Source organism: Sebastes fasciatus, chromosome 7 (assembly GCF_043250625.1).
Source record: "Sebastes fasciatus isolate fSebFas1 chromosome 7, fSebFas1.pri, whole genome shotgun sequence".
Lineage (NCBI taxonomy): Eukaryota > Metazoa > Chordata > Actinopteri > Perciformes > Sebastidae > Sebastes > Sebastes fasciatus.
In genome coordinates, this window is record NC_133801.1 from 1,208,217 (window position 1) to 1,234,254 (window position 26,038).

At 41.6% G+C, this 26,038-nt stretch overlaps 2 protein-coding genes across 2 annotated transcripts in view; one reads left to right on the forward strand and one right to left on the reverse strand.

The window, feature by feature from the left end:
* col4a3 (collagen, type IV, alpha 3) overlaps window positions 1-8,147 on the reverse strand; it is a 43,862-nt gene extending 35,715 nt beyond the window's left edge. The window contains exons 1-2 of the mRNA XM_074640910.1: window positions 7,790-8,147; window positions 3,015-3,071 (exon numbers count right to left, since the gene is read on the reverse strand). Coding sequence (XP_074497011.1) covers window positions 3,015-3,071; window positions 7,790-7,873 — 141 coding nt within the window. The 5' untranslated portion in view covers window positions 7,874-8,147. The remainder of the gene's footprint in view (window positions 1-3,014; window positions 3,072-7,789) is intronic.
* A 794-nt stretch (window positions 8,148-8,941) lies between these two features.
* Window positions 8,942-26,038, forward strand: part of col4a4 (collagen, type IV, alpha 4) — a 68,625-nt gene continuing 51,528 nt past the window's right edge. Inside the window, exons 1-3 of the mRNA XM_074640909.1 lie at window positions 8,942-9,069; window positions 23,400-23,554; window positions 23,727-23,769. Coding sequence (XP_074497010.1) covers window positions 23,508-23,554; window positions 23,727-23,769 — 90 coding nt within the window. The 5' untranslated portion in view covers window positions 8,942-9,069; window positions 23,400-23,507. The remainder of the gene's footprint in view (window positions 9,070-23,399; window positions 23,555-23,726; window positions 23,770-26,038) is intronic.

The following is a 26,038-nucleotide window of genomic DNA, read 5'->3' on the forward strand; positions in this document are numbered from 1 at the left end:
CACACAGAGGCAGTAAACTCAGGTGACGTCAGGTAAACTTAGGTATAGAACAGATCCTGGGTCAGTTCACCTGCTGTCCACAGAGGCAGTAAACTCAGGTAAACTCAGATGATGTGAGGTAAACTCAGGTGTACAGTAGATCCTGGCTGTGGTCCAGGTGCATTCAGGTTCCTGAGTGAAGAGACGGACGTTTCATGTTCAGCAGAGAGGAACCAGCCTTTATTCTCCTGCTGAACACACCTGAGATCACAGAGTTCACACCTGGGTGGTCTCAGGTACCACCTCACCTGAGACACAAAGACTTCAGATTCCGCTGCAGCTGAACTCAGATCTCGTACTTTTTAAAAAAAACAGTTTTTAAAATCTCCTGGTATCGTTTTACTCTTTTTTATTTATTATTATTATTATTATTATTATTATTATTATTACATTATCTTATTTTCTGAAAGGACAGTTTTACTTTAATTAGTTTAGTTTATTCAATCCACATCAGACCTCAGTAATCATCCATTACACCCTAATAAACTCCAGTATAGTTGGTACGCAAATTTATTAGACCTGAGTCCACACCAGCAGAGCCCAGATCAGGTCCTGGTACTGTTAAAGATCTCTACAGTAGACCTGGGTCCACACCAGCAGAGCCCAGATCAGGTCCTGGTACTGTTAAGGATCTCTACAGTAGACCTGAGTCCACACCAGCAGACCCCAGATCAGGTCCTGGTACTGTTAAGGATCTCTACAGTAGACCTGAGTCCACACCAGCAGACCCCAGATCAGGTCCTGGTACTGTTAAGGATCTCTACAGTAGACCTGAGTCCACACCAGCAGACCCCAGATCAGGTCCTGGTACTGTTAAAGATCTCTACAGTAGACCTGAGTCCACACCAGCAGACCCCAGATCAGGTCCTGGTACTGTTAAAGATCTCTACAGTAGACCTGGGTCCACACCAGCAGAGCCCAGATCAGGTCCTGGTACTGTTAAGGATCTCTACAGTAGACCTGAGTCCACACCAGCAGACCCCAGATCAGGTCCTGGTACTGTTAAGGATCTCTACAGTAGACCTGAGTCCACACCAGCAGACCCCAGATCAGGTCCTGGTACTGTTAAGGATCTCTACAGTAGACCTGAGTCCACACCAGCAGAGCCCAGATCAGGTCCTGGTACTGTTAAGGATCTCTACAGTAGACCTGAGTCCACACCAGCAGAGCCCAGATCAGGTCCTGGTACTGTTAAGGATCTCTACAGTAGACCTGAGTCCACACCAGCAGAGCCCAGATCAGGTCCTGGTACTGTAACTGATGTCTGCAGTGACCGCAGGTCACCACCGGACGGCAGCAGACCGCAGACACTAACTGATCCAGAGACAGTGAGATCCAACTAGTCAGGATGGAAACACCAGGGCTGCATCCCAAAGCTCTCAATTTTCATTTCCTCGCTCCTCGATCCTCGCTTGAACCGGAATTAGTTCTGGTGCGCCATTTTGAAGACCGTCCCAAAGCCCTTATTTGTGCATCGAGGAGCGAGGATCGAGGATCGAGGAGGCTTGCCGGAGGAGCTATGAGCGAGGATACACCAGTGTATCCTGCACGGAAGTCTTTTGCCGACCGACACGCCCCCTTATTGGATATCAGTTACTGATTGGACGCTGCTGCTGATCAGACTGATCTGATAACTTTACCTCTCAACATCACTGAGTTTCATACCGGAGTGAAGACAGATCACAGATTAAAGGTTTTATAGTTTAGTTGTCTTCTGATTCACCATCTAGTTATAATCTGTGTTAACTGAAGCTCTGAGCAGCAGCAGAAGGACCTGCAGTATCTCTGCTTCACACAGCGTCAGTGAAGCAGCCTGACACTGAGAGAGCTTTATAAAACCTGACTAACAGTCTGAAATCACTTTCTGCATTTATTAGAATGATTTCTCTTTTCATGATCTGTTATTTCCCCGTTAACTTTTATTAATGATTCTATTAAAGTCAGAGAGAGAAGGAGAGTCTGTCTGTCAGCAACAAACACCTTTTACATCCTTTATCCTCATTTCCATTCAGTCACATGAGGCTGATGATTCCTGAATGTCGGGTTTGATATACATCATTTACATTTTCCCTTTAGCCTAATAAATAATGTCCAGTGTTCAAAAAACACCATAGTCATATTCTGGGTTATGAAATAATTAACTCACAATCAGAATATCAATAACTACAGACGCTAATAATGAATAAATAATATAAAGTTATTGATCCAGTAGAGATGGTTCCTGAGCCTCTAAGCAGGACTCAGTAGAAATACAGGCTGCAGCTTGCACTTGTCTTTATTAGTATTAGTACAGTTCAGACACAAACAGCTGTTAAAGTTGACTGACAGCTGATCCAGATGTGATCAGCTGCTGCTGTCATCAGAAACGGACGTCGCTTCACGTGACGCTTCAGAGGAAACGACCGTCCCATGTCGCTTAAATCGTATTTCCTCGTTTCCTCTCTCCTCGCATGGTTTCCTTGCGTCTCTCCATGCTTCCCTGGTGGGAGGGACTAAGACGCAAGGATGAGACGCAAGTGAGGGGAACAGGGATGCAATTAAGAGTTTTGGGATGCAGCCCAGGGGTTCAAGATAGAGAGATAGAGAGATAGAGAGATAGAGAGATAGATAGAGAGATAGATAGATAGATAGAGAGATAGATAGATAGATAGAGAGATAGAGAGATAGATAGATAGATAGATAGATAGAGAGAGAGAGAGATATAGATAGATAGATAGAGAGAGAGATAGAGAGAGAGATAGAGAGATAGAGAGATAGAGAGAGAGATAGAGAGATAGAGAGATAGAGAGAGATATAGATAGATAGATAGAGAGAGAGATAGAGAGATAGAGAGATAGAGAGAGAGATAGAGAGATAGAGAGATAGAGAGATAGATAGAGAGATAGATAGATAGATAGAGAGAGAGATAGAGAGAGAGATATAGATAGATAGATAGAGAGAGAGATAGAGAGATAGAGATAGATAGATCTTCTCACCTTTTGACCTTTGACCCCGTCACAGTGACAGAGAGACTTCCCGCTGCAGTGACACACCTGCAGACAGACAGAAGACAAGCAGAACTTTAATATTCTATAGTTTCTCAGTCAGGTCCAGGACCAGGTCCAGGACCAGGACCAGGACCAGGTCCAGGACCAGGTCCAGGTCCAGGACCAGGACCAGGTCCAGGTCCAAGTCTCTTCAGGACTGGTAGTTTACAATAAAACAATTCAATGTTTACAACATCTACTCTTTGTGATTTATCTATTTCTAATCAGTTCTCTGATCAATGATCAATCAGTGGAGAGAAGAACATGGAAATGCTCAAGTAAAGAACGAGTACTTGAGTAAATGTACTTAGTTACTCTCCACCACTGTGAAACAAGCGGTTTTGGGTTAAAGCGACGTCTTAGTTAAGGTTAGGGATCTCCATCGTCATGTGACTCCTGCAGGTGTAACAGTAGTACAGTTTAGTCCTGACTGAACTTAATCTCAGGTTTAGACTGCAGTGAAGTAGCTGAACGTGTTTCTTCATGAAGTCTTTATCTGTCAGACATATTTCTGTGGGTTTAAACCCAAACAGCTTTATGTGTCCTGCAGGTGTAACACTGCTCTTCCTGTGTTATAAAGTCAAGCAGACAGACAGGCAGACAGACAGGCAGTCCGATGAAGGTCTGATGTCGTCTTATCTTCATTCCTTGTCTCACATCGATGTCCTGACAAGTCCTGCAGCGGTGCATCGTGGGACTTTACTGCGACGGTTCAGGTGTCTCACACAGAATCAGACCTGCAGACTCTGAACTGAACATCAGATTTCATTTTGACCCTCATGACCTCCCGTACAAACCTCAGTGTGGAAGTGTACAACAAAAACTAAGACGTAAAAAACATTTATTCTACTGAACAAATAATAATAAAGTCCACATGAGTTGGTTTCTGCAGATGTTTGGAGAAAAGTAAACTCTCTTCTCAGATATCATTAAAACACCTGAGATATTTCATCAGAGGTTCAGAGATGTGTCACAGGAATATTTATTTATTCCCACGCTGTTGGTGAAAGAGAAGACAGAAAGACTTGCTGTGTGGATAAGGCTTTTAGTAGGGCTGCCAAACCATTCAAATATTTAATCGCATGATTGTCCATAGTTAATCACGATTCATCGCAAATTAATTAACAATTAATACATGAACAATTAACTAATTAACAATGAACTAATTAACAATGAACTAATTTCCCCTTGTGGGACAATACAACTTGAGTTAGGGTTCAGTGTTGTGCTCAAAGACACTTCAACATGTGGACATGATTTAGGGGTTCATCTGTTAGTGGACGACCTGTCCTTGTGAGACGGGTGCAGAGATCTGTTAATGCATTTGGCTTATTTAAAGAAATGTGTGTAAACAATTCAGAAAATCTGCAATGCCCCTGAATATATGTGACAGAAACCTGATTTCTGACCAGCTGAGTGTTAACGCCTCTGATGATTTTAAACAAAGAAGCTTAATGTGCTTTTGATGAATTTCTGTCTTGAATTTAAAAAGTGTAAAATCAGTTGATGCTTGTCGTCAAATGAAAGTATTTAATTTAAGGTTAAGGTTTTGAATGCAGGACTTTTACTTGTAGTGGAGTATTTTCCCAGTGTGGTATTAGTGCTTTTACTGCAGTAAAGGATCTGAATCGTGCTTCCACCACTGCATTTATATAACGCTGTATATGTATGTATAACACATTATATAACACAACCACTGATTGCAGAGAGCTGCTGGTCTCATCAGGAGAAATTTAACAATTTAACAATTTAACAAATTAACAAATAAACAATTTAACAATTAAACAATTTAACAACTTAACAATTAACAAATTAACAGATTAACAGGATGCAGGACTGTAGTGGAGTATTTTCCCAGTACGGTATTGGTACTTCTACTGCAGTAAAGGATCTGAATACTGCTTCCACCACTGCATTTATATAACACTGTGTATGTTTATATATATATATATATATATATATATATATATATTATAAGTGTAAAATGAGTTGATGGTTGTTGTCAGATGAAAATATTTAATCTATATGTTTCCTGTGCTGCTGAGAGACTTTTCTTTTCACTGCAGCTCAGCAGATCAGATCACAGTGTGTGTGTGTGTGTGTGTGTGTGTGTGTGTGTGTGTGTGTGTGTGTGTGTGTGTGTGTGTGTGTGTGTGTGCGTGTGCGTGTGTGCGTGTGCGTGTGCGTGTGCGTGTGTGCGTGCACACGCGTGCGTGTGTGTGTTGGTCAGTAATAACAGCGGATCAGGACAAAAGGCTGAAACAGACGAACTAAAACAACAGCCAGAGACCAGACTGTCTGACTGACTGTCTGACTGACTGTCTGACTGACTGTCTGACTGACTGTCTGACTGACTGCACACAGACAGACAGACAGACAGGTTTTATTTCCTGTCTGACATTCTTTATGCATTCTTTTATTTCTGCCAGATCAACCTGCTGATAAAATAAAGACTCTCCAGGGACCACGAAGACCTGCGGGGTCACATGACTCTCAGCTAAAGGTGAAGACGTGTTTTAAACCCGATGACATGTCCACAGAGACGCTGCTGAGACATTCCACTAAAGAACCTGCTGGCGGCGCCACATTGACCCAACTGAGACCCGGCGACGGCGGCGCTGGATGAAACGTCAGAAGATCACCACAGTTATTACAATTCATCCTGAGGGGAACATGAATGATGAACCGCATTTCATCACAATCCATCCAATAATAGTTGAGATGTTTCAGTCTGGAACAAAGTGCAGGACAGACCGTCACGCCATCACTGAAGTGGCTGTAGACCAGGCTTAGCTTTAACTTATGAAGTAAATGTTGATGGACAATGTAATGTCTATAGAATAACGGCATCATCGGCGTTTAGACTGATTCACTATAAGCTTCACTGTCACTGCGTCACCGGGTACGATCTCCGGGTACGATCACCGGGTACGATCTCCGGGTACGACCACCGGGTACGATCACCGGGTACGATCTCCAGGTACGATCACCGGGTACGACCACCGGGTACGACCACCGGGTACGATCTCCGGGTACGATCTCCGGGTACGATCACCGGGTACGATCACCGGGTACGACCACCGGGTACGATCACCGGGTACGATCTCCGGGTACGATCACTGGGTACGATCACCGGGTACGACCTCCGGAAGGCTCCGTTTAGGCCACAAACAAAGTGTATCATCCAAAACAGGAAGAGGATAGTGCTTTTGTTTTCTCCGGTAACTATGGGTAACTATCGGTAGCTATCAGTTACTATCGGTAGTTATCGGTTACTAGCGGTAGCTATCGGTAGCTATCATTAGCTAGTGGTAGCTATCGGTAGTTATCGGTTACTATCGGTAGCTATCGGTAGTTATCGGTTACTATCGGTAGCTATCAGTAGTTATCGGTTACTATCGGTAGCTATCGGTAGTTATCGGTTACTAGCGGTAGCTATCGGTAGCTATCATTAGCTAGTGGTAGCTATCGGTAGTTATCGGTTACTATCGGTAGCTATCAGTAGTTATCGGTTACTATCGGTAGCTATCGGTAGTTATCGGTTACTATCGGTAGCTATCGGTAGCTATCGGTAGCTATCGGTAGTTATCGGTTACTATCGGTAGTTATCGGTTACTATCGATAGCTATCGGTAGTTATCGGTTACTATCGGTAGCTATCGGTAGTTATCGGTTACTATCAGTAGTTATCGGTTACTATCGGTAGCTATCGGTAGTTATCGGTTACTAGCGGTAGCTATCGGTAGCTATCATTAGCTAGTGGTAGCTATCGGTAGTTATCGGTTACTATCGGTAGCTATCAGTAGTTATCGGTTACTATCGGTAGCTATCGGTAGTTATCGGTTACTATCGGTAGCTATCGGTAGCTATCGGTAGCTATCGGTAGTTATCGGTTACTATCGGTAGTTATCGGTTACTATCGATAGCTATCGGTAGTTATCGGTTACTATCGGTAGCTATCGGTAGTTATCGGTTACTATCAGTAGTTATCGGTTACTATCGGTAGCTATCGGTAGTTATCGGTTACTAGCGGTAGCTATCGGTAGCTATCATTAGCTAGTGGTAGCTATCGGTAGTTATCGGTTACTATCGGTAGCTATCAGTAGTTATCGGTTACTATCGGTAGCTATCGGTAGTTATCGGTTACTATCGGTAGTTATCGGTTACTATCGATAGCTATCGGTAGTTATCGGTTACTATCGGTAGCTATCGGTAGCTATCGGTTACTATCGGTAGTTATCGGTTACTATCGATAGCTATCGGTAGTTATCGGTTACCATCGGTAGCTATCGGTAGCTATCGGTTACTATTGGTAGTTATCGGTTACTATCGGTAGCTATCCCGAGTAGAGGAAATGGCGGACGGTGGAACAACCGAAGTAACTGTGTTCGTGTGCAGCGTTGACAACTCTTCTTCCAATGAAAGTAGCCGGTGAATCGGACCAATCGAATCAGAGTTATTGATCACCTCTCACACACGCTGAGGAGCTGATAACAGGATGTGAATCACAGTGACTGTCACAATAAAACACAAAGTAAATCATTTAAAAAAAAAAAAAATCTTGCAGATTTTTCACAATAAAATCCCAGTTTGTTTTTCTAATAAACTTGTATTAACCCCATCATCTGTGCGCATGCGTGTTTGTGTAAATGTGTGTGTGTGTGTGTGTGTGTGTGTGTGTGTGTGTGTGCGTGCGTGCGTGCGTGTGTGTGTGCGTTCACTCACCCTCTCGGCGTGTCCCGGAGCTGCGGTGCAGCAGAGCAGCAGAACCAGCACCGGGACGCTCCTCGGGCACCCCTGAGCCTCCATACAGCTGCAGACTCCCCGCGGAGCAGACTGACTGCGGGCTGAACTCGGCTCGGCTCGGGATGGGCTCCTCTTGCAGGTTCGGCTCGGTTCGGCTCGGTTCAGTCCAGAGGGGGTCCGTGCAGCTGATCCTGTCGGGTCACAGCAACCTGCTGCGGGATGGAGAGAGAGAGACAGCCCGCAGACGGAGGAGTCAAACCCGCAACACTCAGTACCACACTTCCGACTCACCCCTTCAAAATAAAAGCCTGCACTCACACAGATCTGATCAAATCTGTCCACATTGATGATGAGAATGATGAACTTTATATAATATAATTTATTATCCAGAAATAACATGTGCACAAAGTATGACCCCAAATACATCACCTGTCTTTAATGTAACACTCTGCTCTGAGTACTTTTACTTTAATACTCTAACTACATTAATCCTTTTGTACTTTTACTCCAGTGAGATTTTGAATGTATAGAACACAGACTGATCTGGTTGGTCTCATCAGGAGTAATTTAAGTTATTAACAATTAAACAATTAACAATTTAACAAATGAACAATCAACAATCAAGAAATTAACAATTAACAATTTGACAAATTAACAATTAAGAAATTAAAAAATTAAGAAATTAACAATTAACAATTTAACAAATTAACAAATTAACAATTAACTATTTCATTTGTGGGACAATAAAAAACAACCTAGCCTAATTTAGGGTTCAGTGTTTTGCTCTTTAACATGTGGACTTTTGCTTGTAACTTCCAGCTTTACCTGCACAGGTGTAGCTCAGGTACGACTCCATCTACACAAGATGATCTTCAGTGTAAAAAAATATATGTATATATATATATATATATATATATATATATATATTTGTGTAACGTATAAATGATTTAAGCAAGTGTTTGGTTTAGGTTTATATGGTTATGCAAGTGAAGTATTCTATTTTGACCCAGGCGGCTTCCCGTAGAATATCTGGGCCAACCAAACCTGGTCTCCCCTACTTCTCTTCCTTCTGCAGAACAAGCCGCTTTTATTTTGAAGCCCGGGGACCGGAAGTGTGTGTGCGCTCCTGCAGGTGTTTGCCGCTACTTGACAGGTGTTCAGCCGTGTGAGGTCAGCTCAGCGCGGCGGCTTCACTTCAGAGGATAAAGTGGAGAGTTTTCTGTCCGCGTGAAGCTTCAGACTGAGCGCGAGACCTCCAGGTAAGCGAGACTCACCTGTCTGTCTGTCACTCACCTGTCTGTCTGTCACCTGTCTGTCTGTCACCTGTCTGTCTGTCACTCACCTGTCTGTCTGTGATTCACCTGTCTGTCTGTCACGCACCTGTCTGTCTGTCTGTGATTCACCTGTCTGTCTGTCACTCACCTGTCTGTCTGTGATTCACCTGTCTGTCTGTCACTCACCTGTCTGTCTGTGATTCACCTGTCTGTCTGTCACTCACCTGTCTGTCTGTCTGTGATTCACCTGTCTGTCTGTCACTCACCTGTCTGTCTGTGATTCACCTGTCTGTCTGTCACTCACCTGTCTGTCTGTCTGTGATTCACCTGTCTGTCTGTCACTCACCTGTCTGTCTGTGATTCACCTGTCTGTCTGTCACTCACCTGTCTGTCTGTCTGTGATTCACCTGTCTGTCTGTCACTCACCTGTCTGTCTGTGATTCACCTGTCTGTCTGTCACTCACCTGTCTGTCTGTCTGTGATTCACCTGTCTGTCTGTCACTCACCTGTCTGTCTGTCACTCACCTGTCTGTCTGTCTGTGATTCACCTGTCTGTCTGTGACTCACCTGTTGGTTGCTGGTGATTAATACTAATCAGCTGTTAATTGGGCTCTAATCCGCTGTGACGTCAGCAGGTTGGTTAACGTTAATGAGCCGTTGATCAGAAGAAGTAACGGAGTACTTTAACTACTGTTTCTACACTGTAAAACTACAAGTTGTGTTCTCAAACAAACAGTGAAGTGAGTGCTGATGACTCGATGGATTACTGCTCTGTACTGTGATCCACCGTGTACTAATACTCCATCACAAGTACTAGCAACAAGTACTTAAAGGAACGCAGTATAGGCTGCTTCTGGCAGCAGAGTGATGAGTGTTGGGTTATTGATCTGATGCATTAACGCTCTGATTGAATGTGCTTTAAATGAATCATATTTCCATCAGTTGATGGTGTGTTAAATCTGGAACGTGAATTAATGCAGTAAAAACTACAGTTTTACCTGTGAAGAGTAGTAGAGTAGAAGAGTAGAAGAGTAGTAGAGTAGTAGAGTAGTAGAGTAGAAGAGTAGTAGAGTAGTAGAGTAGAAGAGTAGAAGAGTAGTAGAGTAGAAGAGTAGTAGAGTAGTAGAGTAGTAGAGTAGAAGAGTAGTAGAGTAGTAGAGTAGTAGAGTAGTAGAGTAGAAGAGTAGTAGAGTAGTAGAGTAGAAGAGTAGTAGAGTAGAAGAGTAGTAGAGTAGTAGAGTAGTAGAGTAGAAGAGTAGTAGAGTAGTAGAGTAGAAGAGTAGAAGAGTAGTAGAGTAGTAGAGTAGAAGAGTAGTAGAGTAGAAGAGTAGTAGAGTAGTAGAGTAGAAGAGTAGAAGAGTAGTAGAGTAGAAGAGTAGTAGAGTAGTAGAGTAGTAGAGTAGAAGAGTAGTAGAGTAGTAGAGTAGAAGAGTAGAAGAGTAGAAGAGTAGAAGAGTAGTAGAGTAGTAGAGTAGAAGAGTAGAAGAGTAGAAGAGTAGTAGAGTAGAAGAGTAGAAGAGTAGTAGAGTAGTAGAGTAGAAGAGTAGAAGAGTAGTAGAGTAGTAGAGTAGAAGAGTAGAAGAGTAGAAGAGTAGAAGAGTAGTAGAGTAGAAGAGTAGTAGAGTAGTAGAGTAGAAGAGTAGAAGAGTAGAAGAGTAGTAGAGTAGAAGAGTAGTAGAGTAGAAGAGTAGTAGAGTAGTAGAGTAGTAGAGTAGAAGAGTAGTAGAGTAGAAGAGTAGTAGAGTAGAAGAGTAGTAGAGTAGTAGAGTAGAAGAGTAGTAGAGTAGTAGAGTAGTAGAGTAGTGAGTAGAAGAGTAGTAGAGTAGTAGAGTAGTAGAGTAGTAGAGTAGAAGAGTAGAAGAGTAGTAGAGTAGTAGAGTAGTAGAGTAGAAGAGTAGTAGAGTAGAAGAGTAGTAGAGTAGAAGAGTAGTAGAGTAGTAGAGTAGTAGAGTAGAAGAGTAGAAGAGTAGTAGAGTAGTAGAGTAGTAGAGTAGAAGAGTAGTAGAGTAGTAGAGTAGAAGAGTAGAAGAGTAGTAGAGTAGAAGAGTAGTAGAGTAGAAGAGTAGAAGAGTAGTAGAGTAGTGAGTAGAAGAGTAGTAGAGTAGTAGAGTAGTGAGTAGAAGAGTAGAAGAGTAGTAGAGTAGAAGAGTAGAAGAGTAGTAGAGTAGAAGAGTAGAAGAGTAGAAGAGTAGTAGAGTAGAAGAGTAGTAGAGTAGTAGAGTAGAAGAGTAGAAGAGTAGTAGAGTAGTGAGTAGAAGAGTAGTAGAGTAGAAGAGTAGTAGAGTAGTAGAGTAGAAGAGTAGTAGAGTAGAAGAGTAGAAGAGTAGAAGAGTAGTAGAGTAGTGAGTAGAAGAGTAGTAGAGTAGAAGAGTAGTAGAGTAGTAGAGTAGAAGAGTAGAAGAGTAGAAGAGTAGAAGAGTAGTAGAGTAGTGAGTAGAAGAGTAGAAGAGTAGTAGAGTAGAAGAGTAGTAGAGTAGAAGAGTAGAAGAGTAGTAGAGTAGTAGAGTAGAAGAGTAGAAGAGTAGAAGAGTAGTAGAGTAGTAGAGTAGAAGAGTAGAAGAGTAGTAGAGTAGTGAGTAGAAGAGTAGTAGAGTAGTAGAGTAGAAGAGTAGTAGAGTAGAAGAGTAGAAGAGTAGTAGAGTAGAAGAGTAGAAGAGTAGTAGAGTAGAAGAGTAGTAGAGTAGTAGAGTAGAAGAGTAGAAGAGCAGTAGAGTAGAAGAGTAGTAGAGTAGAAGAGCAGTAGAGTAGAAGAGTAGTAGAGTAGAAGAGTAGAAGAGTAGTAGAGTAGAAGAGTAGTAGAGTAGTAGAGTAGAAGAGTAGTAGAGTAGAAGAGTAGAAGAGTAGTAGAGTAGTGAGTAGAAGAGTAGTAGAGTAGAAGAGTAGTAGAGTAGTAGAGTAGAAGAGTAGAAGAGTAGAAGAGTAGTACAGTAGTAGAGTAGTAGAGTAGTGAGTAGTAGAGTAGAAGAGTAGTAGAGTAGTAGAGTAGTAGAGTAGAAGAGTAGACGAGTAGACGAGTAGACGAGTAGTAGAGTAGTAGAGTAGAAGAGTAGACGAGTAGTAGAGTAGACGAGTAGTAGAGTAGTAGAGTAGTAGAGTAGAAGAGTAGAAGAGTAGAAAAGTAGTAGAGTAGTGAGTAGAAGAGTAGTAGAGTAGAAGAGTAGTAGAGTAGTAGAGTAGAAGAGTAGTAGAGTAGTAGAGTAGACGAGTAGTAGAGTAGACGAGTAGACGAGTAGTAGAGTAGTAGAGTAGAAGAGTAGAAGAGCAGTAAAGTAGAAGAGTAGTAGAGTAGAAGAGTAGTAGAGTAGAAGAGTAGAAGAGTAGTAGAGTAGAAGAGTAGTAGAGTAGAAGAGTAGTAGAGTAGAAGAGTAGAAGAGTAGAAGAGTAGTAGAGTAGTGAGTAGAAGAGTAGTAGAGTAGAAGAGTAGTAGAGTAGAAGAGTAGAAGAGTAGAAGAGTAGTAGAGTAGTGAGTAGAAGAGTAGTAGAGTAGAAGAGTAGTAGAGTAGTAGAGTAGTAGAGTAGAAGAGTAGAAGAGTAGAAGAGTAGAAGAGTAGTAGAGTAGTAGAGTAGTAGAGTAGCAGAGTAGTAGAGTAGAAGAGTAGTAGAGTAGAAGAGTAGAAGAGTAGAAGAGTAGTACAGTAGTAGAGTAGTAGAGTAGTGAGTAGTAGAGTAGAAGAGTAGTAGAGTAGAAGAGTAGTAGAGTAGTAGAGTAGTAGAGTAGAAGAGTAGACGAGTAGACGAGTAGACGAGTAGTAGAGTAGAAGAGTAGTAGAGTAGACGAGTAGTAGAGTAGACGAGTAGTAGAGTAGTAGAGTAGTAGAGTAGAAGAGTAGAAGAGTAGAAGAGTAGTAGAGTAGTGAGTAGAAGAGTAGTAGAGTAGAAGAGTAGTAGAGTAGTAGAGTAGAAGAGTAGTAGAGTAGTAGAGTAGACGAGTAGTAGAGTAGACGAGTAGACGAGTAGTAGAGTAGTAGAGTAGAAGAGTAGAAGAGCAGTAAAGTAGAAGAGTAGTAGAGTAGAAGAGTAGTAGAGTAGAAGAGTAGTAGAGTAGAAGAGTAGAAGAGTAGTAGAGTAGAAGAGTAGTAGAGTAGTAGAGTAGAAGAGTAGTAGAGTAGTAGAGTAGAAGAGTAGAAGATTAGAAGAGTAGTAGAGTAGTGAGTAGGAGAGTAGTAGAGTAGAAGAGTAGTAGAGTAGAAGAGTAGTAGAGTAGTAGAGTAGTAGAGTAGAAGAGTAGTAGAGTAGAAGAGTAGTAGAGTAGAAGAGTAGTAGAGTAGTAGAGTAGTAGAGTAGAAGAGTAGAAGAGTAGTAGAGTAGTAGAGTAGTAGAGTAGTGAGTAGAAGAGTAGTAGAGTAGTAGAGTAGTAGAGTAGTAGAGTAGAAGAGTAGAAGAGTAGTAGAGTAGTAGAGTAGTAGAGTAGAAGAGTAGTAGAGTAGAAGAGTAGTAGAGTAGTAGAGTAGAAGAGTAGAAGAGTAGTAGAGTAGTAGAGTAGTAGAGTAGAAGAGTAGTAGAGTAGAAGAGTAGAAGAGTAGTAGAGTAGAAGAGTAGTAGAGTAGTAGAGTAGAAGAGTAGAAGAGTAGTAGAGTAGTGAGTAGAAGAGTAGTAGAGTAGTAGAGTAGTGAGTAGAAGAGTAGAAGAGTAGAAGAGTAGTAGAGTAGAAGAGTAGAAGAGTAGTAGAGTAGAAGAGTAGAAGAGTAGAAGAGTAGTAGAGTAGAAGAGTAGTAGAGTAGTAGAGTAGAAGAGTAGAAGAGTAGTAGAGTAGTGAGTAGAAGAGTAGTAGAGTAGAAGAGTAGTAGAGTAGTAGAGTAGAAGAGTAGAAGAGTAGTAGAGTAGAAGAGTAGAAGAGTAGAAGAGTAGTAGAGTAGTGAGTAGAAGAGTAGTAGAGTAGAAGAGTAGTAGAGTAGTAGAGTAGAAGAGTAGAAGAGTAGAAGAGTAGAAGAGTAGTAGAGTAGTGAGTAGAAGAGTAGAAGAGTAGTAGAGTAGAAGAGTAGTAGAGTAGTAGAGTAGAAGAGTAGAAGAGTAGAAGAGTAGAAGAGTAGTAGAGTAGTGAGTAGAAGAGTAGTAGAGTAGTAGAGTAGAAGAGTAGAAGAGTAGAAGAGTAGTAGAGTAGTGAGTAGAAGAGTAGTAGAGTAGAAGAGTAGTAGAGTAGAAGAGTAGAAGAGTAGAAGAGTAGTAGAGTAGAAGAGTAGAAGAGTAGTAGAGTAGAAGAGTAGTAGAGTAGTAGAGTAGAAGAGTAGAAGAGCAGTAGAGTAGAAGAGTAGTAGAGTAGAAGAGCAGTAGAGTAGAAGAGTAGTAGAGTAGAAGAGTAGAAGAGTAGTAGAGTAGAAGAGTAGTAGAGTAGTAGAGTAGAAGAGTAGTAGAGTAGAAGAGTAGAAGAGTAGTAGAGTAGTGAGTAGAAGAGTAGTAGAGTAGAAGAGTAGTAGAGTAGTAGAGTAGAAGAGTAGAAGAGTAGAAGAGTAGTACAGTAGTAGAGTAGTAGAGTAGTGAGTAGTAGAGTAGAAGAGTAGTAGAGTAGTAGAGTAGTAGAGTAGAAGAGTAGACGAGTAGAAGAGTAGACGAGTAGTAGAGTAGTAGAGTAGAAGAGTAGTAGAGTAGACGAGTAGTAGAGTAGACGAGTAGTAGAGTAGTAGAGTAGAAGAGTAGAAGAGTAGAAGAGTAGTAGAGTAGTGAGTAGAAGAGTAGTAGAGTAGAAGAGTAGTAGAGTAGTAGAGTAGAAGAGTAGTAGAGTAGTAGAGTAGACGAGTAGTAGAGTAGACGAGTAGACGAGTAGTAGAGTAGAAGAGTAGAAGAGCAGTAAAGTAGAAGAGTAGTAGAGTAGAAGAGTAGTAGAGTAGAAGAGTAGAAGAGTAGTAGAGTAGAAGAGTAGTAGAGTAGTAGAGTAGAAGAGTAGTAGAGTAGAAGAGTAGAAGAGTAGAAGAGTAGTAGAGTAGTGAGTAGAAGAGTAGTAGAGTAGAAGAGTAGTAGAGTAGAAGAGTAGAAGAGTAGAAGAGTAGTAGAGTAGTAGAGTAGAAGAGTAGAAGAGTAGTAGAGTAGTAGAGTAGTAGAGTAGAAGAGTAGTAGAGTAGTAGAGTAGTAGAGTAGAAGAGTAGAAGAGTAGAAGAGTAGAAGAGTAGTAGAGTAGTAGAGTAGTAGAGTAGCAGAGTAGTAGAGTAGAAGAGTAGTAGAGTAGAAGAGTAGAAGAGTAGAAGAGTAGTACAGTAGTAGAGTAGTAGAGTAGTGAGTAGTAGAGTAGAAGAGTAGTAGAGTAGAAGAGTAGTAGAGTAGTAGAGTAGTAGAGTAGAAGAGTAGACGAGTAGACGAGTAGACGAGTAGTAGAGTAGAAGAGTAGTAGAGTAGACGAGTAGTAGAGTAGACGAGTAGTAGAGTAGTAGAGTAGTAGAGTAGAAGAGTAGAAGAGTAGAAGAGTAGTAGAGTAGTGAGTAGAAGAGTAGTAGAGTAGAAGAGTAGTAGAGTAGTAGAGTAGAAGAGTAGTAGAGTAGTAGAGTAGACGAGTAGTAGAGTAGACGAGTAGACGAGTAGTAGAGTAGTAGAGTAGAAGAGTAGAAGAGCAGTAAAGTAGAAGAGTAGTAGAGTAGAAGAGTAGTAGAGTAGAAGAGTAGTAGAGTAGAAGAGTAGAAGAGTAGTAGAGTAGAAGAGTAGTAGAGTAGTAGAGTAGAAGAGTAGTAGAGTAGTAGAGTAGAAGAGTAGAAGAGTAGAAGAGTAGTAGAGTAGTGAGTAGGAGAGTAGTAGAGTAGAAGAGTAGTAGAGTAGAAGAGTAGTAGAGTAGTAGAGTAGTAGAGTAGAAGAGTAGTAGAGTAGACGAGTAGAAGAGTAGAAGAGTAGTAGAGTAGTGAGTAGAAGAGTAGTAGAGTAGAAGAGTAGTAGAGTAGACGAGTAGTAGAGTAGTAGAGTAGAAGAGTAGTAGAGTAGAAGAGTAGAAGAGTAGAAGAGTAGACGAGTAGTAGAGTAGTAGAGTAGTAGAGTAGTAGAGTAGAAGAGTAGAAGAGCAGTAGAGTAGAAGAGTAGTAGAGTAGAAGAGTAGTAGAGTAGTGAGTAGTAGAGTAGAAGAGTAGAAGAGTAGTAGAGTAGTAGAGTAGTAGAGTAGTAGAGTAGTAGAGTAGTAGAGTAGTAGAGTAGAAGAGTAGAAGAGTAGAAGAGTAGTAGAGTAGCAGAAGAGTAGTAGAGTAGTAGAGTAGTAGAGTAGACGAGTAGACGAGTAGACGAGTAGTAGAGTAGTAGAGTAGTAGAGTAGAAGAGTAGAAGAGTAGAAGAGTAGTAGAGTAGCAGAAGAGTAGTAGAGTAGAAGAGTAGAAGAGTAGTAGAGTAGAAGAGTAGTAGAGTAGAAGAGTAGTAGAGTAGACGAGTAGACGAGTAGTAGAGTAGAAGAGCAATAGAGCAGAAGAGTAGAAGAGTAGAAGAGTAAAAGAGTAGTAGAGTAGTAGAGTAGAAGAGTAGTAGAGTAAAAGAGTAGAAGAGTAAAAGAGTAGTAGAGTAGAAGAGTAGCAGAGTAGTAGAGTAGAAGAGTAGTAGAGTAGTAGAGTAGAAGAGTAGAAGAGTAGTACAGTAGTAGAGTAGTAGAGTAGAAGAGTAGTAGAGTAGAAGAGTAGTAGAGTAGTGAGTAGTAGAGTAGAAGAGTAGTAGAGTAGAAGAGTAGAAGAGTAGTAGAGTAGTAGAGTAGAAGAGTAGAAGAGTAGAAGAGTAGTAGAGTAGCAGAAGAGTAGTAGAGTAGTAGAGTAGTAGAGTAGACGAGTAGACGAGTAGACGAGTAGTAGAGTAGTAGAGTAGTAGAGTAGAAGAGTAGAAGAGCAGTAGAGTAGAAGAGTAGTAGAGTAGAAGAGTAGTAGAGTAGAAGAGTAGTAGAGTAGAAGAGTAGAAGAGTAGAAGAGTAGTAGAGTAGTAGAGTAGTAGAGTAGTGAGTAGAAGAGTAGTAGAGTAGAAGAGTAGTAGAGTAGTAGAGTAGTAGAGTAGAAGAGTAGAAGAGTAGAAGAGTAGTAGAGTAGTAGAGTAGAAGAGTAGTAGAGTAGAAGAGTAGTAGAGTAGTGAGTAGAAGAGTAGTAGAGTAGAAGAGTAGTAGAGTAGTAGAGTAGAAGAGTAGTAGAGTAGAAGAGTAGTAGAGTAGTAGAGTAGTAGAGTAGAAGAGTAGAAGAGTAGTAGAGTAGAAGAGTAGAAGAGTAGTAGAGTAGTAGAGTAGTAGAGTAGTAGAGTAGAAGAGTAGTAGAGTAGACGAGTAGACGAGTAGTAGAGTAGAAGAGCAATAGAGCAGAAGAGTAGAAGAGTAGAAGAGTAAAAGAGTAGTAGAGTAGTAGAGTAGAAGAGTAGTAGAGTAGTAGAGTAGAAGAGTAGTAGAGTAGAAGAGTAAAAGAGTAGTAGAGTAGAAGAGTAGCAGAGTAGTAGAGTAGAAGAGTAGTAGAGTAGTAGAGTAGAAGAGTAGAAGAGTAGTACAGTAGTAGAGTAGTAGAGTAGTGAGTAGTAGAGTAGAAGAGTAGTAGAGTAGAAGAGTAGTAGAGTAGTAGAGTAGTAGAGTAGAAGAGTAGACGAGTAGACGAGTAGTAGAGTAGAAGAGTAGTAGAGTAGACGAGTAGTAGAGTAGACGAGTAGTAGAGTAGTAGAGTAGAAGAGTAGAAGAGTAGAAGAGTAGTAGAGTAGTGAGTAGAAGAGTAGTAGAGTAGAAGAGTAGTAGAGTAGAAGAGTAGTAGAGTAGTAGAGTAGAAGAGTAGTAGAGTAGTAGAGTAGACGAGTAGTAGAGTAGACGAGTAGTAGAGTAGTAGAGTAGAAGAGTAGAAGAGCAGTAAAGTAGAAGAGTAGTAGAGTAGAAGAGTAGTAGAGTAGAAGAGTAGTAGAGTAGAAGAGTAGAAGAGTAGTAGAGTAGAAGAGTAGTAGAGTAGAAGAGTAGAAGAGTAGTAGAGTAGTAGAGTAGAAGAGTAGTAGAGTAGAAGAGTAGTAGAGTAGTGAGTAGAAGAGTAGTAGAGTAGAAGAGTAGTAGAGTAGTAGAGTAGTAGAGTAGAAGAGTAGAAGAGTAGAAGAGTAGTAGAGTAGAAGAGTAGTAGAGTAGTAGAGTAGAAGAGTAGTAGAGTAGAAGAGTAGAAGAGTAGAAGAGTAGTAGAGTAGTAGAGTAGTAGAGTAGTGAGTAGAAGAGTAGAAGAGTAGTAGAGTAGAAGAGTAGAAGAGTAGAAGAGTAGTAGAGTAGTAGAGTAGTAGAGTAGAAGAGTAGTAGAGTAGTAGAGTAGTAGAGTAGAAGAGTAGTAGAGTAGTAGAGTAGAAGAGTAGAAGAGTAGTAGAGTAGAAGAGTAGAAGAGTAGTAGAGTAGTGAGTAGAAGAGTAGTAGAGTAGTAGAGTAGTAGAGTAGTAGAGTAGAAGAGTAGTAGAGTAGAAGAGTAGTAGAGTAGACGAGTAGACGAGTAGTAGAGTAGAAGAGCAATAGAGCAGAAGAGCAGAAGAGTAGAAGAGTAAAAGAGTAGTAGAGTAGTAGAGTAGAAGAGTAGTAGAGTAAAAGAGTAGAAGAGTAAAAGAGCAGTAGAGCAGAAGAGCAGAAGAGCAGTAGAGGAGAAGAGTAAAAGAGTAGTAGAGTAGTGAGTAGAAGAGTAGTAGAGTAGTAGAGTAGTAGAGTAGTAGAGTAGAAGAGTAGTAGAGTAGACGAGTAGACGAGTAGTAGAGTAGTAGAGTAGAAGAGTAGAAGAGCAGAAGAGCAGAAGAGCAGAAGAGCAGAAGAGCAGTAGAGTAGAAGAGCAGAAGAGTAGTAGAGTAGTAGAGTAGAAGAGTAGAAGAGTAGAAGAGTAGTAGAGTAGAAGAGTAGTAGAGTAGAAGAGTAGTAGAGTAGAAGAGTAGAAGAGTAGAAGAGTAGTAGAGTAGTAGAGTAGTAGAGTAGTGAGTAGAAGAGTAGTAGAGTAGAAGAGTAGAAGAGTAGTAGAGTAGTAGAGTAGTAGAGTAGAAGAGTAGAAGAGTAGAAGAGTAGTAGAGTAGTAGAGTAGTAGAGTAGAAGAGTAGAAGAGTAGAAGAGTAGTAGAGTAGTAGAGTAGAAGAGTAGTAGAGTAGAAGAGTAGAAGAGTAGAAGAGTAGTAGAGTAGTAGAGTAGTAGAGTAGAAGAGTAGAAGAGTAGTAGAGTAGTAGAGTAGTAGAGTAGTAGAGTAGAAGAGTAGAAGAGTAGTAGAGTAGTAGAGTAGAAGAGTAGAAGAGTAGAAGAGTAGTAGAGTAGTAGAGTAGTAGAGTAGAAGAGTAGAAGAGTAGTAGAGTAGAAGAGTAGTAGAGTAGAAGAGTAGTAGAGTAGAAGAGTAGAAGAGTAGACGAGTAGACGAGTAGTAGAGTAGTAGAGTAGAAGAGTAGAAGAGCAGAAGAGCAGAAGAGCAGAAGAGCAGAAGAGCAGTAGAGTAGAAGAGTAGAAGAGTAGTAGAGTAGTAGAGTAGTAGAGTAGAAGAGTAAAAGAGTAGTAGAGTAGTAGAGTAGAAGAGTAGTAGTAGAGTAGTAGAGTAGTAGAGTAGAAGAGTAGAAGAGTAGAATAGTAGTAGAGTAGACGAGTAGTAGAGTAGAAGAGTAGTAGAGTAGAAGAGTAGAAGAGTAGTAGAGTAGAAGAGTAGTAGAGTAGAAGAGTAGTAGAGTAGAAGAGTAGAAGAGTAGAAGAGTAGTAGAGTAGTAGAGTAGTAGAGTAGTGAGTAGAAGAGTAGTAGAGTAGAAGAGTAGAAGAGTAGTAGAGTAGTAGAGTAGTAGAGTAGAAGAGTAGAAGAGTAGTAGAGTAGAAGAGTAGTAGAGTAGAAGAGTAGAAGAGTAGAAGAGTAGTAGAGTAGTGAGTAGAAGAGTAGTAGAGTAGAAGAGTAGTAGAGTAGTAGAGTAGAAGAGTAGAAGAGCAATAGAGCAGAAGAGTAGAAGAGTAGAAGAGTAAAAGAGTAGTAGAGTAGTAGAGTAGTGAGTAGAAGAGTAGTAGAGTAGTAGAGTAGTAGAGTAGTAGAGTAGAAGAGTAGTAGAGTAGACGAGTAGACGAGTAGTAGAGTAGTAGAGCAGAAGAGCAGAAGAGCAGAAGAGCAGAAGAGCAGTAGAGTAGAAGAGTAAAAGAGTAGTAGAGTAGTGAGTAGAAGAGTAGTAGAGTAGAAGAGTAGTAGAGTAAAAGAGTAGAAGAGTAAAAGAGTAGTAGAGTAGAAGAGCAGAAGAGCAGAAGAGCAGAAGAGCAGTAGAGTAGAAGAGTAAAAGAGTAGTAGAGTAGTGAGTAGAAGAGTAGTAGAGTAGTAGAGTAGTAGAGTAGTAGAGTAGAAGAGTAGTAGAGTAGACGAGTAGACGAGTAGACGAGTAGTAGAGTAGAAGAGTAGAAGAGCAGTAGAGCAGAAGAGCAGAAGAGCAGAAGAGCAGAAGAGCAGAAGAGCAGAAGAGTAGTAGAGTAGAAGAGTAGAAGAGTAGTAGAGTAGAAGAGTAGTAGAGTAGTAGAGTAGTAGAGTAGAAGAGTAGAAGAGTAGTAGAGTAGACGAGTAGAAGAGTAGAAGAGTAGAAGAGTAGTAGAGTAGAAGAGTAGAAGAGTAGTAGAGTAGACGAGTAGAAGAGTAGAAGAGTAGAAGAGTAGTAGAGTAGTAGAGTAGAAGAGTAGTAGAGTAGAAGAGTAGTAGAGTAGTAGAGTAGAAGAGTAGAAGAGTAGTAGAGTAGTAGAGTAGAAGAGTAGAAGAGTAGAAGAGTAGTAGAGTAGAAGAGTAGAAGAGTAGAAGTACAACGAAGAAGAAAATACTCAAGTAAAGTACAAATCTGTCTGTCTGTCTGTCTGTCTGTCTGTCTGTCTGTCTGTCTACCTGTCTGTCTCTCTACCTGTCTGTCTTTCTATTTGTCTGTCTCTCTACCTGTCTGTCTCTCTATCTGTCTCTCTCCCTACCTGTCTGTCTCTCTACCTACCTACCTGTCTGTCTGTCTCTCTCTCTGTCTGTGTCTCTACCTGTCTGTCTCTCTATATGTCTGTGTCTCTACATGTCTGTCTCTCTATCTGTCTGTCTCTACCTGTCTGTGTCTCTCCCCGTCTGTCCCTCGAACCGTCTGTCTCTCTACTTGTCTGTCTCGCTACCTGTCAACCTGCCTGTCTGTCTCTCTACCTGTCTGTGTCTCTCCCCGTCTGTCTCTCTACCTGTCTGTTTTTCTATCTGTCTGTCTCTCTACCTGTCTGTGTCTCTCCCCGTCTGTCCCTCGAACCGTCTGTCTCTCTACGTGTCTGTCTCGCTACCTGTCAACCTGCCTGTCTGTGTCTCTACCTGTCTGTGTCTCTACCTGTCTGTCTCTACCTGTCTGTCTTTCTACCTGTCTGTCTCTCTACCCATCTGTCTCTCTACCTGTCTGTCTCTCTACCCGTCTGTCTCTCTACCTGTCTGTCTCTCTACCTGTCTGTCTCTCTACCCATCAATCTCTACCTGTCTGTCTCTCTACCTGCCTGTCTCTCTACATGTCTGTCTCTCTACCCATCTGTCTCTCTACCTGTCTGTGTCTCTATCTGTCTGTATCTCTACCTGTCTGTCTCTCTACCTGTCTGTATCTCTACCTGTCTGTGTCTCTAACCGTCTGTGTCTCTCCCCGTCTGTCCCTAGAACCGTCTTTCTCTCTACGTGTCTGTCTCGCTACCTGTCTCGCTACCTGTCTGTCTCTCTACCTGTCAACCCGCCTGTATGTCTCTCTACCTGTCTGTGTCTCTACCTGTCTGTCTCTCTACCTGTCAACCTGCCCGTCTGTCTCTCTACCCGTCTGTCTCTCTACCTGTCTGTCTCGCTACCTGTCAACCTGCCTGTCTGTGTCTCTACCTGTCTGTGTCTCTACCTGTCTGTCTCTCTACCTGTCGGTCTTTCTACCTGTCTGTCTCTCTACCCATCTGTCTCTCTACCTGTCTGTCTCTCTACCTGTCTATCTCTCTACCCATCTGTCTCTCTACCTGTCTGTCTCTCTACCCGTCTGTCTCTCTACCTGTCTGTCTTTCTACCTGTCTGTCTCTCTACCCATTTGTCTCTCTACCTGTCTGTCTCTCTACCCATCTGTCTCTCTACCTGTCTGTCTCTCTACCCATCTGTCTCTCTACCTGTCTGTGTCTCTATCTGTCTGTCTCTCTACCTGTCTGTCTCTCTAACCGTCTGTGTCTCTCCCCGTCTGTCCCTAGAACCGTCTTTCTCTCTACGTGTCTGCCTCGCTACCTGTCAACCCGCCTGTATGTCTCTCTACCTGTCTGTGTCTCTACCCATCTGTCTCTCTACCTGTCTGTCTCTCTACCTGTCTGTGTCTCTACCTCTCTGTCTCTCTATCTGTCTGTGTCTCTACCCGTATTTGTCTCTACTGTCTGTCTCTCTACCTTTCAACCTGTCTGTCTCTCTCTCTACCTGTCTGTGTCTTTACCTGTCTGTCTGTCTCTCTACCTGTCCGTCTCTCTACCTGTCTGTCTCTCTACCTGTCTGTCTCTCTACCTGTCTGTCTCTTTACCTGTCTGTCTCTCTACCCGTCTGTGTCTCTCCCCGTCTGTCCCTAGGACCGTCTGTCTCTCTACGTGTCTGTCTCGCTACCTGTCAACCTGCCTGTCTGTCTCTCTACCTGTCTGTGTCTTTACCTCTCTGTCTCTCTCTCTACCTGTCTGTCTCTCTATCTGTCTGTCTCCCTACCTGTCTGTCTCTCTCTGTACTTGTCTGTCTCCCTACCTCTCTGTCTCTCTACCTGTCTGTCTTTCTATTTGTCTGTCTCTCTACCTGTCTGTCTCTCTATCTGTCTCTCTCCCTACCTGTCTGTCTCTCTACCTACCTACCTCCCTGTCTGTCTCTCTATATGTCTGTGTCTCTACATGTCTGTGTCTCTCCCCGTCTGTCTCTCTACCTGTCTGTGTTTTTTATCTGTCTGTCTCTCTACCTGTCTGTGTCTCTCCCCGTCTGTCTCTCTACTTGTCTGTCTCTACCCGTCTCTCCCTCGACCTGTCTGTCTCTCTACCCGTATTTATCTCTACCGTCTGCCTCTACTTGTCAACCTGTCTGTCTCTCTCTCTACCTGTCTGTGTCTTTATCTGTCTGTCTCTCTCTCTACCTTTCTGTCTCTCTCTCTCTAACTGTCTGTCTTTCTATTTGTCTGTCTCTCTTTCTGTCTGTCTCCCCACCTGTCTGCCTGTCTCTCTCTCTGTCTGTCTCTCTACCTGTCTGTGTCTCTCTCTGTCTGTCTCTCTGCCCGTCTATGTATCTACCTGGCTGTCTCTCCACCTGTATGTCTCTCTCTCTCTATCTGTCTGTCACTCTCTCTATCTGTCTGTGTCTCCACCTGTCTGTCTCTCTCCCTATCTGTCTCTCTACCTGCTGTGTCTCTACCTGTCTGTCTCTCTGAGTGTAAACGGCTCGTTGGATTTGAATCGTGTGATGTTTGTTCTGCAGGACGACCAGCAGCTTCAGAGAGTCCTCATTGGCTGAGAGCCGTCTGGAGGCGGAGTCAGAGTGACAGGGCCGTGCTGTGGGCGGGACTTCCTCTGAGCAGAGGACAAGATGCTGCTGACTTCCTGCTCCGCCCCCTGCAGCTACACCTGGCTCTGGTAAACAAAAACATTGACATCGTGTGACCACAGGACTGATTGATCGGTGATCGGTGATCGGTGATCGGTGATCGGTGATCGGTGATCGGTGATCGGTGATCGGTCGGAGCTGCTCTCTGCTGGTCCAGGTCATAAGATGATACCTGACTCACCTGTCTGTTTCCTCCTCCAGGTGCCTCCTGATGATCCTGACGGCTCCTCCAGCAGCTCTCGGGGTGAGTTCATTCAAAACTCGCCTTTGGTTTCTCTTTTGGACTTTTATTGTGAAAGGTGAACATCCCTTACTAAAAGGAAGTTTTCTCAAGTGAGCTATTAGTATACTTCTTTTAAACTTAAAATAAGAGAGTACACTTTAAGTTTACTTTATATGCACTTATCAGAGATATACTTAACAAAAGTATACTTAAGTATAGTCAAGAATAGTCTAAGTATACTTGGCCTATACTTGTACTTAATATTTTGATAATAAGAAAACTATAAGTTAGTAAAACTTGTAGTATACAAAATACTTGACAAGTAGTTTACTGAATATACTTTAAAGTGTAATTTCATAAACTAAAAATTGGGCTCCAAGTACATACAAGTATACTTGCAGTATAAAAACTATTAAACTAGTAGTTTACTGAGAGTATACTTTAAAGTGCACTGTCATAAACTAAAAAAGTGGGTACCAGTATAAAAGTAGTAAACTATCAGTACAATACTTACTCTTAAAGTATACTGTTTTTAAACAAAAAAGTGAGCCTACTTAGTCCAAAGAAGTATTGAAGTAGTACACTTACAAGTATAAAACTGGTACACTATCTGTGTACTTACAGTATAGTTGCAGTACAAAATAAGACTTAAATGTAAACTAGTTGTGTACTAAAAGTTTACTATTCTTACACTTAATGTATACTTTAAAGTATAAAGTGTACTGTTAGTAACTAAAAAGTGGGCCAATTTAAGAAGTATTGAATTAGTACACTTATATGTATATTACTAGTATATTGATATTAGTATACTTAACTACATAAAGTATTCTTGGGAAACATATACTTGCACTTTACTTAAGTATACTTCAGGAGGTCTGCTGCAGCTCAGGTGTGTTGATAACCACCTGCAGGTGGATGTAGAGGATCACCTGAGTGTCTCTGGTGTCCCTCAGGGATCACACCTCGGTCCTCAGCTCTTTATTGATCGACCTATCATAAGAGATCAATATAAAGAAGCACTGATCAGATGATGGAGGACTGATGGAGAGATGATCCTCTTCAGTCCATTGAGGTCGTCAGGTTCAGTGTCCGTCTGTGAACAGCAGCATCGTCGGCCAATCAGCTGCTCATCTGTCTGCTCCGCCAATCAGTAGCAGCGTGGCGTCCCAGATGAAGGGATGATGGAGGGAGCGTGGATAGAGTGAAGATGGAGGACAGATGGAGGACCGATGGAGGACCGATGGAGGATGGAGGGAGGATGGTGGGAGGATGGTGGGAGTGCAGACATTCAGGACAAAGTCGTGACAGCAGATAGAGCGATAGCCACATTCCTGCTGCTGATAGCCACGCCTGACTGATAACCTGGTTTACACAACGCTGCAGGAATGTGGCCGCTACACAAACACTGCTGCATGCTGGGAAACTCACCGTCTGGGGCCCACAGAGGACAAAAACACACACCCAGTGTATCAACGGGGACACTCTAAAATAGTGCGTACATAAAAGCGTACATTAACAAACACGTTTTATTTTAGAGCGTACATTAACAAACATGTTTTATTTTAGAGCGTACATTAACAAACACGTTTTATTTTAGAGCGTACATTAACAAACACGTTTTATTTTATAGCGTATATTAACAAACACGTTTTATTTTAGAACGTAGATTAACAAACATTTTTTTATTTTCGGGCGTACATTAACAAGCACGTTATATTTTACAGCATACATTAACAAACACGTTTTATTTTAGAGCGTACATCAACAAACATGTTATATTTTAGAGCGTACATTAACAAACATGTTATATTTTAGAGCGTACATTAACAAACATGTTTTATTTTAGAGCGTACATTAACAACACGTTTTATTTTAGAGTGTACATTAACAAACATGTTATATTTTAGAGTGTACATTAACAAACATGTTATATTTTAGAGCGTACATTAACAAACATGTTTTATTTTAGGGCGTACATTAACAAACATGTTATATTTTAGAGCGTACATTAACAAACATGTTATATTTGAGAGCGTACATTAACAAACATCTTTTATTTTAGAGCGTACATTAACAAACATGTTTTATTTTAGCGCGTACATTAACAAACACGTTTTATTTTAGAGCGTACATTAACAAACACGTTTTATTTTAGATCGTACATCAACAAACACGTTTTATTTTAGAGCGTACATTAACGAACACGTTATATTTTAGAGCGTACATTAACAAACACGTTATATTTTAGAGCGTACATTAACAAACACATTTTATTTTAGAGCGTACATTA